Below are 16,770 nucleotides of genomic sequence, written 5' to 3'. Positions count from 1 at the left end.
GAGCCATGGGGACCCAACACTGGCTTTAAAGTTTAGGGTCAAAGGGCAGAGTGAGCAGGAGAGGGTCACAATGCCTCATTGCAGCAGCCCCAACACCAAGCATGTCACTCAACTGCTCGTCCACTTCCCTGTCCCTCTGCTTCAGCCATGGCTGAGGGAGGCACCCAGGGTCTCCACCAGAGCCTGCATGTGAATGCTGTACTCTTCCTCACCCTCCCTATCCCCCCTGCCCCCAACTGCCTATAGCTAATAGGTAGCTGGGCCTGCCTCTGAGGTTGAGGAGGATGAGAAGGGAGAAGCCAGTGTATAGATCTCCAGGCAGTATTCAGCACAACACTGGGGTGTGACCCTTCCCTTAGGCCTCCCTTACCAACTGGGCTTGTCATTAAAAAAAAAAACACCCTACACAACCCAGCCACAACAAAACTAGTCCTCTTAAGATTTCTTGCGCTTTGATTTTTTCGGGCGTGAGCCCTGTTTCACTTATAGGGTCTAGAATGCTTGTGTTGAGTAAAAAGGAGATGCCCCAATATTCAAAGCTGCTAAATGTTCTATTTGCCATAAAGACTCCGTGTAACTGTGTGAACACTTGGGATTTTTCTCCTCTGTCCTGAGGTCTCTGTCTGCTTTCTTTTTTGGGTTTCTTTCTAGGAGAATGAGAAGGTGCATGACATGGGGGCTGAGAGCAACTTTTCCCCAGGCTCTTCCCAGCCCCACCTCTCACCACCAGGGCTCCTGGAGACCCCTGGGGGCAGAGAAGCGGGTCCAGGACCTGTGTCTTACCTATTGCCACTGCTGCCGTCCCTGCCCAGCTCTGGAATACTCTGCCCCAGACTCTAGCTGGAGCAAGTTTTTGAGGGGAGCCCTGAGACACCTCTCCTCAGCTCAGGGTGTCTAACTGATCAGTGGGGATAGAAGGCCGGAGCCTGGAAAGTGCTTTTATAAATTATTTTCCTTGTAGATTTTATTTTTAATTTATCTCTGTGACCTTCCAGGGAGAGGAGAGGAGATGCTGTGAGCACATGACAAAATAAAAACAGATGATTCATTCTCAAGTGCAATTTTTCCCTGCTTTTGAGTTTAAATGGATGGTAAGGAAACAGGCCCCATTGTGTGGCAAAGGCAGAGCTCACCTGGGAAGATGGGTAGAGAGCAGGGAAGTTGATAATAGGGCCTCTTAAAAAAAAAAAAGACCAAAGTTTTCCATATTGTATTGACTCTTCCATGCAGGTGTTTTGTACCTCTTTACAGGGTATGCCAGCTGGTACTGTCTCAGGAAGGGCTCAGAATTCTTCCACCTCCCTCCAGAGCTAAGTGCGGTGCTCCATCACCTGGCCCAGCTCCTTACCTGTCCACCTGCTACAAACTGTTGATAAACCTAACCGGGCTGTTACTTCTCGGGTGGTCCCACCAGCTAAATGTGTACAGACGGTTAGAGTGTAGTTACAGCCAATGGGGATAATGAAAACTGCTCTTGACAGCAAGCCTGTGAGAATTGGGATGCTTTAAGGTACCTCTGGGTGGCTGCTGGGACTGCTATGTACCTACTTGAAGGTAGACACCAGTGTCTGGGGATCCTTCATCAGCAGGCAGTCCTCTGTGAGAAGGAGTTTTGGTCCCTGTAGTGGAACTTGTGATCTTGAACTCCAGAGCACCACTGTGTAACCTGGCTCAGCCCAGTCCCTTAATGCTACTAGAATTGTCCTATGGGATGGAATAAAATTCTAAGAATAACATTTCTATTTGTTTGAATTTATAAGTTCCCAACCCCATCCCACCCGCTGTCTCTAGTTGGGAATGGTTAGTCGTGTCAGACAAGAATTCTTTTCCTAATTAGGAATTGACATCAGTATGCCTTTATGCCAGATGACACAAATTCTTAAAAGCAAAAACCAAGCCCACATAAAAACAAAATCTTGAGCCCATGCTAATTTCCTAAAAAATTGTGAACAAATGTATACAGAAGGTTGACAGGAAAAACTCAGTTACTTAATGTTTGTATCCCAAAAATGTGTGGATACATTTTAATATATAATTTTGTTCTTTTGAGTTGGTTCTGACCCAGAATAACCCAGTAGGGTTTCTGAAAGTGGCTGATGGGTTGAACAGCTGACCTTTCATTTAGCAGTCCAGTGTTTATCCTATAGCACCATACCAAGGCTTTTATTTCAAAATTAGGTTCTACTTGTAATGACTTTTCATGAGAAAACCTCTTTACTTGTAGTGTTCCCTCTGCTCTTAGGAAGTGTTTTGTTGCCTTGCAGAGATGGACAGTTGCATCTAGGATCATGCTAATTAGCGGGGGCTCTGGGCCAAGTTGGTCAGCACTGTGTGGGGCTGACCTCTTTTTGTTGCTGGCAGGTGGAGTTGGGTGTTCCAACCTCCAAGCACTTTCTGGCAGGAAGAAATAAGAACTTGAAGCCTGTGAAAAGCTACCACTAACTTACCCACCTAAGACAAGGAAACAAAATTAGTTCACTGGGGTGAGGCAGGGCACTGAAGAGGCTTAGACTTAACTAAGGACCACTCGCTTCAGGGTGAGCTGTGTGGGTGGGACTTTGCCTTGACTTTAGCAATCCTAGCCTCCATAAAGATTTACAGCCTCAGAAATCAAAAGGAGCAGTTATACTCAGTTCTGTAGGGCAGTATGAGTCTGAATCAACTCGATTGGCAATGGGTTTTTTAGACTTATTAAAAGAGCTGTACCTGGTGGCACTGTGGCTTAAGTGCTTGGCTGCAAACAAGTTTGGCCATTTGAACCCCACTAGCCACTCTGAAGGAGGAAGTTGTGGCAGTCTGCTTCTATAAAGATTACGGAAACCCTACCAGGCAGTTTTCAGAATTGCCTCCAGGGTAGTAAGTTTGGTTAAGCTTCATTCAAACTGATTTTACACATTTGACTCCTATAAGGAGATGGAACTAGCCCCATTGTTTGAGCCTCATCAGTTCTGCGAAGGGTCTCAGCATGAAGCTGGGGCTATCATGAAAACAGAACGGTCTAGTGATTCAGAAATGGGCTTCACTCTCTACCACCTGGCCTTCATGACTGACTGACTTTCTGCCTCTTAGAGAAGCTAAGCAGTAACCAATCAAACAGTGCAAAGACCTCCAGGTGAACGGGGTTCTTTCCATAGAGCCCACTTTACTCAGACTCTGCTTTCACAACCCCTACCCCAACCAGATCTTGCTGCAGAGAAAACATCCCAACCACCTCAAGTATCTTACCTCCACCAGAAGGCAGTAACCAAAAGCAATAACTAACTATAGCACCTCAGAGTAAACATGTAGTTTTAGGGCACTACTTGGTGGACAGGTGGGCAGCAGGACATCTGTTTCCATAGTGATACAGACGCAGGTACTAACTAAACTGATAGCTGAATCTCCCCAGCCAAGACATTCTCTAGCAGAATCCATGTTTTATTATCATGAGTCTTGTTTTCCTATCATAAACCGTTCACTTATCATTGTACCAAAGACACTACCTTACTTTCTTCTCACACAGGTCAGTGTCCCTGCCTCTAGTTCATTCTAGTAGAGAATGAACTCACAGGGCCAGAGAGGTACAGCTGCAACACCAGGTTTCAGTTCGTCCTCTCTCTCTCCAGGACTATGAAAGTTCATGTCTGCCTGGATTAGATGAGAAACAGAATCTAGTGCATATGTGTTCCTGGAATAGTGAGAGCATGGAACCTTGCTAAAGACGTTTTCATAACCAGCTAGATAGAAGCCCGCGTTCTCTTTTTGAGTAGTGATGGTGGTTGAGTGCTATGGAGTCAGTTCTGACTCAAGGACTCCATACAGGGTTTCTGAAGCTATCAATCTTTATGGGAGCAAAAAGCCTCATTTATTTCCTGCAGAGTGGCTGTCGGTTTTGAGCTGCTGACCTTTCAAGTTAGCAGCCCAACTCATAACCCACTATGCTACCAGGGCTCCTTTCATTTTTGAGTTGTTTTTAGGTGCCATCGAGTTGGTGCCACTCATAGTGACCCTATGCACAACAGAATGAAACTGCCCGGTCCTGCACCAACCTCACAATCATTGCTACATTTATGCCCATTGCTGCTGCCACTGTGCTAATCTATCTCATTGGGGGTCTTCCTCTTCTCCTCCAATCCTCCATTTTACCAAGCATAATATCCTTCTCCAGGGATTGGTCCTTCCTGACAATATATCCAAAGTATGCGAGACGAAGTTAGGCCACCCTGGCTTTCAGAGAGCATCCATGGTAGTTTTAATATTTTCCTCTAACACCGTAACTTAGATGCACTGTGTAGGTACACAAAAACACCAAAGAAGTTCTTAAAGCTAATTTCTTTTCAACCTAATTTCACCTGGAGAATAGAGATAAGCTGTACCGTAAAATTTCAACTTGATTCTGATGCTGTATCAATGAAGGGAAAAAAATCTAGTTTACTTGGCAGGGATAGAAAAGACCAATGAGTTAGACCAGGCTAATTCATCATTTGTGGTGCTGAGTTAACGTACTGGACTGCAAAGTCGATTTGAACCGCAAAGTCAGTGGCGCATGTTCACCAGCTGCTCCTTGGAAATCCTATGTAGGGTCGCTATGATCGAAACCAACTCTTTGGCTAAAGGCTGAAGCAGCAATTGAAACAACAGCCTAGGGTCCCGAAGCCAGTCCCCAAAGTTGCCCAGCATGATCTCTATGCAAAGTCAAACATGGAACACTTAGTCAAAGCCAACTGTTTAGTTGCTGTTGTTGTTAGTGTCGTGCCGTCAAGTCGTGGCCCTGAATAGGGTTTCCAAGGAGCAGCTGGTGAGCTTGAACCACCAGTGTTGCATTTCAAACAACTTTGCAGCCCAGTGCATTAACCCACAGTGCCACACCAGGACTCCCAACTGTTTTGTTAGGTGCTGTCAAATTGGTTCAGACGTACAGCGGCCCTGTGCACAACAGAACGAAACATAACTGACTCCTCTGGTAGCACAGAGGCAGGCTGCTAAGCTCAAGGTCAGCAGTTCAAAATGAGCAGCCACTCCATGGGATAAAGATGAGGCTTTCTCCTTCCTATAAAGATTTACAGCCTTGGAAACCCAATATAGGCTCACTATGAGTTGGAACCAACTCCACAGCACACAACCACACCACTCTCACAATTGTTGCTGTCTGAGCCCATTATTGCAGCCACTGTCAATTCAACTTGTAGAGGGTCTTCCACTTTTTCACTGACCTTCTACTTTATTAAGTATGATGTCTTTCTCCAGGGATTAGTCCCGCCTAATACATGCCCAAAGTACTTAAGATGAAGTCTTGCCATCCTGGCTTTTAAGGAGCATTCTGGCTATACTTCTGGCTGTTCCTCTGGCAGTCCATGGTATAGTCAACATTCTTCGCCAACACCATAATGCAAATGCATCAATTTTCAGTCTTTCTTATTCACTTATGAGCATATGAGGTGATTAAAGGAACCCTGGTAGTAACAGTGGTTGTAGTACTTGCTGCTAACTGAAAAGCTGGTGGTTCAAACCCACTAGCTTCTCTGTGGGAGAAAGATGTGGCAGTTATCATGGCTTAGGTCAAGCACACCTTAGTTCTTAAAGTGATTATCTTTATACAGTTCTTTTGCAGCAGGTTTGCCCAATGCAATGACAATACATAATTTGACTTGACTGCTGTTTCTGTGGGTGTTGATTATGGAGCCAAGTAAAATGAAATCCTTGATAACTTTATTTTTTCCATTTATCATGATACTGCTTATTGGTTCAGTTGTAAGGATTTTTGTTTTATGTTAAATGTAATCCATACTGAACACTTTATAGTCTTTGATCTTTATCAGTAATTGCTTCAAATCTTGTTGCTTTTAGCAAGCAAAGGTGTGTCATTGCATATTGCAGGTTAAAGTCTTACTCCAATCCCGATGCTGTGTTCCTCATACACTCTAGCTTCTACGAATATTTGCTCAGCATACAGATGGGTGAAAGAATACAACACTCACACTCAGCTTTGATTTAAAACCTCAGTTTCCCCTTGTTCTGTCGAAACCACTGTTCTTGGTCTATGTACAAGTTCCGCATGATTAAAACTAAGTGTTAATGGAATTCTCATTCTTCTCAATGTTATCCATAGTTTTTTATGATTCACACAGTCAAATGCATTTGCCTAAGTCAATTAAACACAGGTAACCATCTTTCTGGCATTCTCTTTCAGCTAAGATCCATCTGATATCAGCAATCATATCCCCTGCTTCCAGTCCTCTTCTGAATCCAGCTTGAATTTCTGGCAGTTCCCTATTGATGTACTGCTGCAACAATTTTTAAATTATCTTTAGCAAAATTTTACTTGTGATATTAAAGTCAACTAGCATTTCAAAATCCAAAAATGGATTTTGAAATGCTAGTTGACTTTAATATCACAAGTAAAATTTTTGACAAACAGTGCCTTGCTACTATCATCACAAACCACCATACAAACCACCCAACCAAACTGTAATGCAGGCTCAATTCTGCTGCTGAATATTTTAACACAAGCTTCATAACAAAAATGATAAAAAACTGATTCTCAGCACACTACTGTGTTTCTGCCCTGCCTCATTTCCACCTTCCACCTCACTAGCCTAAGCAAAAAAACCCCTTAGAAACGGACCACACTCTGGTCATGTCTCCCCCTCACCCCCCATGGTGCCCCAATCCTCTAAGCTTTTCATCCCAGCACAACAGTGTATTTCAGACTTCACTAGTTTTCAACACATCTACCATCTATTCAGGGGAAGCTCACAAGGTCAACAAAGATGGAAAGTTACTCATATAAGAAAGTTGAGTAACATTAAATTTAGCACATTGCTAGGAAAGCAGTAACCTTTGAAGAAAACCTTAATGCTGGACATAGTCAAATCAAAGTAAGGTGCAGATCCAGAGACTGATAAAAGTTGCCTCGAGTTCTTCAGTTCCTATCAAACTCCATTAAGCACATACCAAGACAACAGGAGACCTCTTGCTGATAATTGCCTCCTCCATCTACAAGGCAAGGGGAAGCAAAGACTTACTGAAGACTGGCCGGTTGTGCTACTTTATTTCCATTGAACTCTAGAGGGGAGAATACCACCAAGTCTGGACTTGGTTCACACCTCTTAGCTCTAAGTTGTAAATGAGAACATCTTTATAAGGTTAACTTGCACACATCAGATAACTTGATCAGATCAATTTGATTTCAAACAGAACTAAGCTCCATAGTTCAGGATCTGGAGCTGAAGCTAAGTCAAAAAGCATTGCTACTAAGGTTCCAGTTCATACATTGTACAGGTTGATTTCATACAAAACATGTTTAAATATGTTTGTGACCAGTAGATGGCTGCAGACAAGATGATTCAAGAGAGGAAAAACTGTCAACCTTGATGAATGAAGAAACTTGACTGGATTCCAGAAACTGGTGGAAGACTGTAATGTGATAGCTTCTGAAGTTGGGATCTCACATGGTGCAGTATTTTCAATTTTAAGTAAATATCCTGACCTCAGCAATCTTTCATCTTGATGGGTGATCTTTCCATCAGTCTTTTAAGAAAAATTGAAGCTATATAAAGATGATTTTATGTAATAACTCGTAGCAGAGGATGAGTCAGATTTATCAATACAATTCAGAAAGCAAGGTCCAGTCAAAACTGGCCTTCAAGGGGATCTGTAGGGTCAATTAAATTCAAGATAGAGAGGTCAGCTCAGAAGTCATCCGTTTTTTGGGAGTCCATAATTTTGATAGGGTGTCTATTTGAAGTTTTAGGAAAATTGAAAACTGCCAAGAAAGTTTTCTATCACGACAATGCACTTGCTCATCTTTGTGGGTAGCACGGACTGTCCTGGAGTCCCGGTATGACGTTGTGGGTTAATGCGCTGGACTGCAAAGTCAGTTCGGTGGTTCAAGTTCACCAGGCATTCCTTGGAAACCCTATTACAGGGTCGCTATGGGTCAGAACTTAACAACAACAAAAGGCTGTCCTAAGATTTCACTGGGAAACCATACCCCATTCACCCTACAACCTTGATCTTGCACTTGAGACTTTTGTTTACAAAACACAACATTTAAAAGGGACATTAGTTGAGTCCCCCTCTAGGATGCTGTTTTGATACGTAAATTGAAGAACACAGAATTCTTGGGGAAGGGTTAGAGATGGAAATACAGCCTTCAGAGTGTAGACTTCTAAAAAGAAATACAAGATTTGTTGAATGTAAACAATAAAGTTAAAAAAAACAAGTATAGATCTAAATGGAGGATATTTTGTACAATGAAGTTTTCTATGCTTTTGTTTAAAAAAAAGTTTATAGACCTAGATGGAGTTTATGTTGAGAAACATGAGTTTCCATTTTTGATATTTTTGTTTAATAAAGATTTTTATGGCTTTGTAGCAGCACTTTTTGACCAGCTCTGCAGTTCAAACGGCTTTGCAGTCTGGCGCATTAACCCACAGCGCCACACCAGGACTCCAACCCCTGGATCTAGAACTGTGGTAATTTGATTTTTAAAGATAACAAAATTGTCTCTTGACTGTCTACCTTCTCCTCAACTTTCAGGTGTGCATTATCAATTTCAGCATCTTTCCTGGGGAAGATTTATATGGTTTCTAAGACAGGGCAGGAATGCCTTAAACAAAAAGTAGATTCCAAAGGTCAAGGCTAATGCCAACCAGCAGTCCACTATGGCCTGATGCCTATTTCCAGTTAGACCCACCTCACCCAACCCTTACATCTCTACCAACTGCTGTGCTGCTGGCTAATAACACACTGGGATCTCTTCACAAAATGATCTCTTCCTGACTTCAGCCTTCAATCATCTCCCCATCTCCACTTTACCCTCCCTAGCACTTCTCCTTGGAAACTATTTGTACATCAGTTTATTTGAAACAAATGCTTTGTATTTGTGAGTTGTGCTTGCTATTGTGAAGTGCTGTCAGTTCGGACTCACAGTCACCCTATATAAGGTTTCCGAGGAGCAGCTGGTGGGTTTGAACCATGGACCTTGCTTACCAGTCCAATGCTGATCCCACACTAGCACTCCTGTATCTGTGAGTGTTGTTGTTACGTGCCATCCAATCAGTTCCGACTCATAGCGACCTGTATAGGGTTTCCGAGGAGTGGTTGGTGAGCTTGAACCACCAACCTTGTGGTTCAAGCAGACCTTGCAGTCCAGTGCATTAGCCCACAGCGCCACGCCAGGAGTAGAGTTCAATTATTATATTGATTTGATCTCAGTGGAAATACCATTTTCCCTTTTTTATTAATGACAGAATTCTAATTCCACTTAGTTCTAGAATAGGCAGACGATGATATAAAGAAAACAGGACATTTTAATTCAGTGCTCAAACATAGGGCCAATTCCTGAAATTTCCACAAGGGCCAATTATTATATTCCCTGAATCCCTTCCAAAGATAGGTCATTTCATTTTGAATTTCCATAGACTAGAATATTCTTAATAACAGCCTTGTGTGATGCTGTAGGATAAGCACAGGACTGCGAACAGCAAAGGGTGGCAGTTGAAACCCACCATCCACTCCTTGGAAACTCCATACAGGGCTGCTAGGAGTCGGAACTGATTCAATGGCATTTATCCACAGGCTAGACTTACATCAGACACTCACATATTTGTCTCATGTAGTTCTCAGCTCTAATATTCTTAGATATGGCAAACATAGCTCAGAAGATTTTAGCCAAGGTCAAATCTATGAATACCAGAACTACGACCTAAATGCAACTAAAAAATTCATGTCCTAGGCATGATGTAAGTCTGGAGTGCTATCAGGTCAAAAGGAGTTCAGACTATCAATAAATACACGCTGAACAAAACAAAGGCAGAATGTTCTTTACAACCTCTCAAGCAGTTACAAATGCTTAATAAATATTTACTAAAACTAATGTAACAGTATCACCAGCAACCAGATTTTTAAACCTATGTGTCTAGGATAAGCACTGGACTGTAGACCACAAGGTCAGCGATTTGAGCCCACCAGCTACTCTGCAGGAGAAAGATGAGGCTTTCTGCTTCTGTAAAAATTGACAGCCTCAGAAACCCGATACAGGGTCGCTCTGAGTTGGAACTGACTGGATGGCACCTTACAGCAAGTGTCTAAGAAATAACAATGAAAACCATTTCCAATACAGGCTGAATGAAAGGCAGGGAAGGAGAACTTCTACCAAGACTTAATCAAGACAGAAATCAGGGATTATAAATCTATAGTTTTATTAAGACAAAACTGACAGGGTAGTATGAAGTTTACATTTAAACAATGTTTTCACAGAAACCTAACACATGCCTAAAAAGATTTGACAATGCAGCTCTAGATGTAGTTCAGATGATGTCAAGAACTGATGGATCTCATGATTCAAGACAAAGCATTTTGGGTATCAGTTCATTCTTAGGATTAAAAAAAATGGTTGTTTTGTTTTTCTAAGCATACCACTGCCCCAGTGTGAAAGTTTACTTTTCTCCTGAGACTAGGGCTTTAAAAATCTTTCAACCTTCGAATTATTAGTTCAATGAAACTTGTGCTATTAGTGATTGAACCCTGCCACTAATGGCTTAAGAGTTCAAAGTTCATATCATAGAGAGACTCCAAGAGATTTCCACCCCAAGAGCATGGGCTCTTATCTTTCCCACTTTCTCATCTCCAGTCCTCTCCTTTGCCTCCCCCAAATAGCTCACCCAGAGGCTTGGATGGACACGCTGTTATTTCTGACTTACTGGCAAAGAAAGGGTCTTTTTGTTAATTTCAAGAATTAGCACCTCTGAAACAGAATAATCTGTTTATGTGTACTTTCCAATAAAAAACATTCCCTCCTCAGTCAGTTTCCATTCCAAAATGGAGGCTTTGGTAACTTACTGGCTTAGTCCTTTGTAGGGACAGCATTAAGCTCAGGCAGGGAACACCTTGGCTTAAGTTCCAGGCATTCAGAGCTTTTAAGTAGTCTCTCACTCTCCTCATTTCTGCTGCCAATGACTTTTTTTTAAAAAAAGGTAAAATATTTTGGACATAGAATCAAATCAACAGTTGTTGGTTCTTTGTATTGTTTCATCATTTTCCCAATCAGGTCCCAAATTTTAACAAAAATGATCCTATCCATCTCCCTTTTCCCCACCCACCCCTCCCATCCCAAATATACACCAGTAATAGCCAAAAACTACACACATGCTACGTTGTAAAAATGTAGAGTTAACACTATTGGGAAGAAGGCTGTGGGTTGTGGAGATGCTCTTTGAAGATGTACAGTGTCTCTTTGTTCTCCCACACACTCATGCTGCAAGTTTTGTCCTTCATAGAAGGCCTTTTGCATTTCTCAGCAAAGTGCAGAATGTGTTGTCTTGAAACACTTATTCGCTTCCTTTCCACTGGGATGGGTGTGCAATCTCTACAGCATGAGACGGCTTTAAAGCAGTTAGGCTGCTGTAGGGCACAGAAACTATACCGGCTCTTCAAAGGACATCTTCTCAAGCCACTTCTATAGTGTCAAGACAAGTAGAACTCCTTCCCTCCCCACTTTAAACCCACAGTCATGTGACAGGGGCTGGTACTCAATAGAGTTAATTCTTGTCATCTTTTTTGTCATCATCCTCCGAGGGGTAGGAATGCCACGTCAGCCTTTCCTCATAGAAGGATATGACAACCTGTGGGCACTTGACGTTGGCTTCCTTGGCGGGGACCAGGTCAGCCTCATCAGAGTTTTTCCTGCAGAACAAAGCAGAGAGAGATTTCTGAAACCAAGTGCTGGCAGACTGATAACTTGGATCTCCCAAGGGAGAGGCCTTTAAACCACTATCTTCAGAAGAGACAGACTACGACTAGAGAGGAGTGATATCATGGCTCATGTAGCATTTACCGGCAACTTTTAGTCAAGTGACATTTCAAGTATCTGCTCTTGAATTCCCTTTGGGATCTTTGCCAAAAGTTGGGTCACCTGGCTTAGCCTATGACATCTGACTGAACCTCTAGAAGGCTCCCCAATGCCACAAGCATGAATTTCTAGATTCTGAGGGAAGAGGAGAGACTGCCAAACCATTCAAATACTATATCCCAGTGACAAAAGCTCATAGCAAGATCTTGACTTTGTAACAGGATTTAATTCCATAATGTATACAACCAAAGCCATTGCAGGTGGACATCTACCTATTTCACATTATACTATGGAATACCATCGAATGCCATGTTCACACATGCATGATGTAACCCCCAGGTGTTCTGCCTGGGTATTTCAATACTGGAAGGTACGAAATGAGGAGTTTGTTACTCCTCATTTCCTACCTTTTTCCTGAATTTTAAAAGGTTCTCAAAATTTGAAAATCACACACATATACAGCACCCTAGATGGAGCAGCAGCATAGGACAGGGAGCAGGTACATACGATCCAAAACCTTCAGCAACAGGTAAACCCCCAACAATACATAAGCCAAAGCCACACAGCCCCGCTAAACTAGAAAAGAGTAGGCCTATATTGGTATATTTTTGAGCAAAGACCCAAAGAATGGTAAAGTAAAGGATGGAACACTATGAGGAACCTAAAGCAGACTGTTCTTTGTGGACAACAGCACCCTCTGAAAAAAGTCCAGTCATTTCACTACATAGAAATATTTACTATATTTGGAAATGGACAAATATTTCCACTCTCCAGGAAAATCACTTTTTCATAATGAGCTTAATTTTGTAATCAATGTCTAAATTTTAAATTCTAGAGTTATATTCAGCTGTAATCTTTGCACACGGTAGTGAGTCATCAGAAGAGTAAGTTCTTAAGCAACACAAGGCTGTGACTATAACTCAGACTGGTCACACTCCCATAGAGAAAGCAGGCTTCAGCCAGGCTGAGTAATTCCTGATATAGAGTTCTCCCCATACATGACTCTCTGAAAATGCACTTTTCTCCTACAGGTGAGCAATCAATCAGCTAAGCGGGTCATATTCAGTAAACACCTAAGAAATTCATAGGAAGAAAACAGAGGGCTGGCCAGTTGTGATATAAGCTTCCAGAGGTGCTAAAGTTAGGCTTCTGAGGTCCTTTACTAAAGGAGAGAGATTAATACAGATTCAAGTTTCACAGAAGGTTCTAGATTCACAAAAGGCAAATAGAATGCAGCCTTCATTGGCAAAGGTTTAGAATTATTTAATCTTAAATTTATATTGTAATGATTGAGATACACTTTGAAAAAAATAGGTGGGGGAGGGGACAAGCATCTCCTAACTAGCAAGAGAAAGGCAAGAAAAGCTTCTTTTTGAACAGAAGGAAATAACAGGAAATTTTGGGTAATTACAGTTCTCAAGGTAACTGCCTCATTAAGCTATCTCATGGGTGTTACTATCGTTGGTGTTTATACTTATACACCCACTCCTCACTTACCGACATGGTTAGGGTCCAGATACAAGGTCATTATACTAAACTGTTGTTATGTCAGAGTTGGGGGCTGTGCCCTATTGTCAAGGCTGGTATCCCTCCACTGGTGTCACAGAGCCCCCCTTTCACCACTGTGAAGCCTTCAGGGGCTGGGGGTGGGTCGGATGTTGCTCTGGTCGGGGATCCTACTCATTCTCCATCTGCCTCAACAGCATTCTCCTCCCCCCACCGACCTCCAAGGTACCACCGGGCCCTTATTCAACTGCCTCCTGCCTGCTCATGACCCTGTGGAGCCCTGACATCACCTTGTGCCCTCAGTAGCTGTACTGAAACACCATGGACCAGTGGGAGGTTTCCTGCAGCCAACTGGCCGCTGTCCCTTGCATGTCCAGTTGTTGCCAGTGCCTCCAGTATATTTTGAGGTTGATCCATGGAGGATACCCAGGTCAGGGTGTGTCCCTACCTATTGGAACTGCTGCCTGAGAATTTTCTCAAACTTGTAATAAATGGGAAATGTCATGTAACAAGACAGTCAATAAATGAGGAGTAGGTGCAATGGACAAGGCTAGCTCTGTACTCCTAACAGTTCTGGGGTGGCGCTGAGGATACACATAGGACCGCAAAGTCAGTCTGAACAGCAAGGTCAGCAGTTCAAACTCACCAGTCACTCCTTGGAAACCCTATACACAGGTCGCTATGAGTCGGGATCAACTCCATGGCACTTAACAACAACAATGTACTCATAACAGTATGGAGGCCCTCTGACTCCTGCTGACTTGATTCTGGAATAGAATCTGCAAAAACTGGAACGGATATGTAATCAAGAACAAAGAAGAGCTACTGAAATTGGTTTCTAATCCTGAGAAATTAACAGTCTCCTGGGGCCAGCCCGATCTTTATTAAGGAGGTGGCAGAAGGGGAGGGTGGTCCAATCACATTTCATCTTTCATTTACAGAAATGAAATGTAACTCCTCCCCATACCCTCTCCAATCTAGATTTTCTCCCACCTCCTAAAAAAAAAACGGGCAAAGATCTGAGAGTCCTAAGGGCCCCTACCTGTAACTCATGAGTCCAAGCTGGCGGTCAGGCTGAGGGTCACTATCGAAGAACTATGTCATCTTAAAGATTTCACACCTGGGCGACTGGAATTTCCAAGGTCCAGCTCCTTTCCTCTGGCATGGAACAGATGGGGAGAAGAAAAAAAACAACTACACAGAGCCACTGGCAGACTCACCATTTCATCAGGAACATCAGCTCTCCACTGGAGTCTGTAGCTCCAATAATCCGCTCCGGCTCCAAACCCCGGGCAAAGCCTCGTGGCTTTTCTGACTGCAAAAACCAGATGGATAGAACAATTGTATCTATATGGGTGTCTTGTCCAGCCTAGAATTACTCTTGTTTTACTGGTTAGTGGAATCATAAAATCTTGCCAATGTTTTATCAATACCTTGTCTCCAAGCAATAGGCTTTTAGGTTCTTTTGAGCGATTATTCTATCAAGATCTGAAGTGTTACAGACTTTCCCATGTGTTAAAAAGGGACATACTTTTCAAACAAAATAAAATGTTCTCAACTGTTCCTTTACCCTCAAAACACAACTTACTCAAGACGTTGAGTAAGTCAAAACATCTACCTTAAAGATTAAAACATTGTAAGGAATACAGTTATTTGAGCTTGTCTGTCCCCAGTCAGTTGTATATGTGGTTTCTGTGCCAAGGACAAAAAAGCAGGTTCTGCGCTTTCTCTAGACTAAGCCCCTAAACATTTTATAAGCATGAGCCTATCTAACATTTCGGAAGGACTGAGAGGAGATGGCTGCATGTATGGCCTTCAAGTTCTTAGACAGCTATGAGAATTCTGGGCTAGTGAAAATTCCTACTTCTAGTCTTACCTCTTCTTTCTTCTTCTTTGGTTTACTTTCCTCTCCCTTATCTTCAGAATCAGAGTCAGCTTTGCGCTTGCCTCCCTCTGATTTCTCTGTCTCATGAGCTGTTTTCTGTGACTGTAGAAACTCAGCAATGAGGTCAGGACAGTCCAGGTTCTCTTCCGGCTCCCACGTGTTGTCTTCACTGAAACCAGAGGGCACAGGAAGTCACGTACCCTACTCAGAGTTTGTATATTTATACTAGGAAGGAGGACAAGACAAGAGCTATCTCCTTGGAAGAGAGGAATGAATGATAACGAACAGCTAGATTTTATCCGAGACCAAAAATTTGGGGAAACTGAAACTTCTGGGATGTTTTTTTTAGCACAAATGGAAAAAATTGAAAGAAAAAAACCCAACACCTGCCTCCCTCAAAGGAAAATTACTCTCTTGGCAAACCTGGACATGTCTAAAATCAGACATGATTCTGAAGAACAAAAATGTTCTTCAGAAATCGTATCAGGGCTTGCATTAGTTTGCTCATGTAGGCCATTTCTTAACAGACTCTACATCAAGGAGCTCTGGTAGCGTAGTGGTTACAAATCGGGCGGCAAACTGCAAAGTCAGCAGTTTGAAACTACCAGCTGTTCCGCGGGAAAAAGATGAGGCTTTCTGCTCCTGTAAAGATTTACAGCCTCGGAAACCCAGGGTCACTGTGAGTTGGAACCGACCTGACAACAACATGAAGAGCAGAACTGAATCACACTACTTCCACTTAGCATCCTAGGCTTTGCTGACAAATATTTGGCAACTCAGTGATGACCTCCCATTGTAACGACACTTACTCTGAGAAACCCTTCCACTTTAGAAGGTTCTCCACTTTGCCCTTTACCACTCGGCGGTCGAGAACCTTTTCCACCACATATTCCTCTTCCTCCTCTTCTAGCACCTCTTCCACTTTCTTCTTGTTTTGTTTTTTCCCCATAGTACCCGCCAGCTTTCTGGTATAAAGGGTGGCGTTGCTAAAACAATACAGGAAAGAAGAAGGGTATCAGGGCACTCTTTCTCTGACTAGGTAAATACTCGTGTTGGTATGTTGCTGTTTAGTGCCGTCAAGTCAGTTCTGACTCATATCAACCCTGCATAGGGTTTCTGCAGAGCAGCTGGTGAGAAAACCAGATATGTCATTGATAACTTCAATACTACACTCTGATGGTAAATGAGTGCCATTTACAACCAATAAAGCTGTCTGATACACTCAGCTAGTTTTTAAAAAACAGAACAAAAACAATCCTACCTAATCTCACACCAAAACTTTACTATTGCATATCCATTTAAAAGTCTCATGTTTCTTCCTTCTAATTAAAGCAATCTCCCAATCTACCTGTCATCATAAAGCATGGTAATTAAAATGCTACATTAATTTTTAAATTAATTAATGTTACATTAATTAAATGGAAAGGAAAGCAATCACCTTTATTATAAAGTACACACATTAAACTTACAATCTTTGGACCCTTATTTTCTTATGAAGCATGTTTTCCATTTTATTACAATATCAAACTTGATTTTTACATTGGGA

General features: G+C 42.4%; 1 protein-coding gene across 1 annotated transcript; it reads right to left on the bottom strand.

Annotated features, from left to right (window-relative positions):
* Positions 1 to 11,522: 11,522 nt before the first annotated feature.
* Positions 11,523 to 16,173, bottom strand: CBX1 (chromobox homolog 1). Its single transcript, XM_006832507.1, has 4 exons — positions 16,034 to 16,173; positions 15,216 to 15,393; positions 14,560 to 14,654; positions 11,523 to 11,667 (listed from the first exon to the last, which is right to left on the bottom strand). Exons 1-4 carry the CDS (start codon positions 16,171 to 16,173, stop codon positions 11,523 to 11,525), a joined length of 558 nt encoding a protein of 185 aa, XP_006832570.1.
* Positions 16,174 to 16,770: the final 597 nt, after the last annotated feature.

Source organism: Chrysochloris asiatica, unplaced genomic scaffold (assembly GCF_000296735.1).
Source record: "Chrysochloris asiatica unplaced genomic scaffold, ChrAsi1.0 scaffold00007, whole genome shotgun sequence".
NCBI lineage: Eukaryota > Metazoa > Chordata > Mammalia > Afrosoricida > Chrysochloridae > Chrysochloris > Chrysochloris asiatica.
This window is presented reverse-complemented; position numbering and strand designations above follow the sequence as displayed.

Bases quoted from the DNA above. Each gene is read 5' to 3' on its own strand.
- CBX1 (XM_006832507.1), bottom strand. From the start codon at position 16,173: ATGGGGAAAAAACAAAACAAGAAGAAAGTGGAAGAGGTGCTAGAAGAG. The intron at 15,394-16,033 runs GTAAGTGTCGTT...CTCTGGTTTCAG, and splicing joins AAGTGGAAGGGTTTCTCAGA to TGAAGACAACACGTGGGAGC. The intron at 11,668-14,559 runs GTGAGTCTGCCA...TTTGTTCTGCAG, and splicing joins CTGATGTTCCTGATGAAATG to GAAAAACTCTGATGAGGCTG.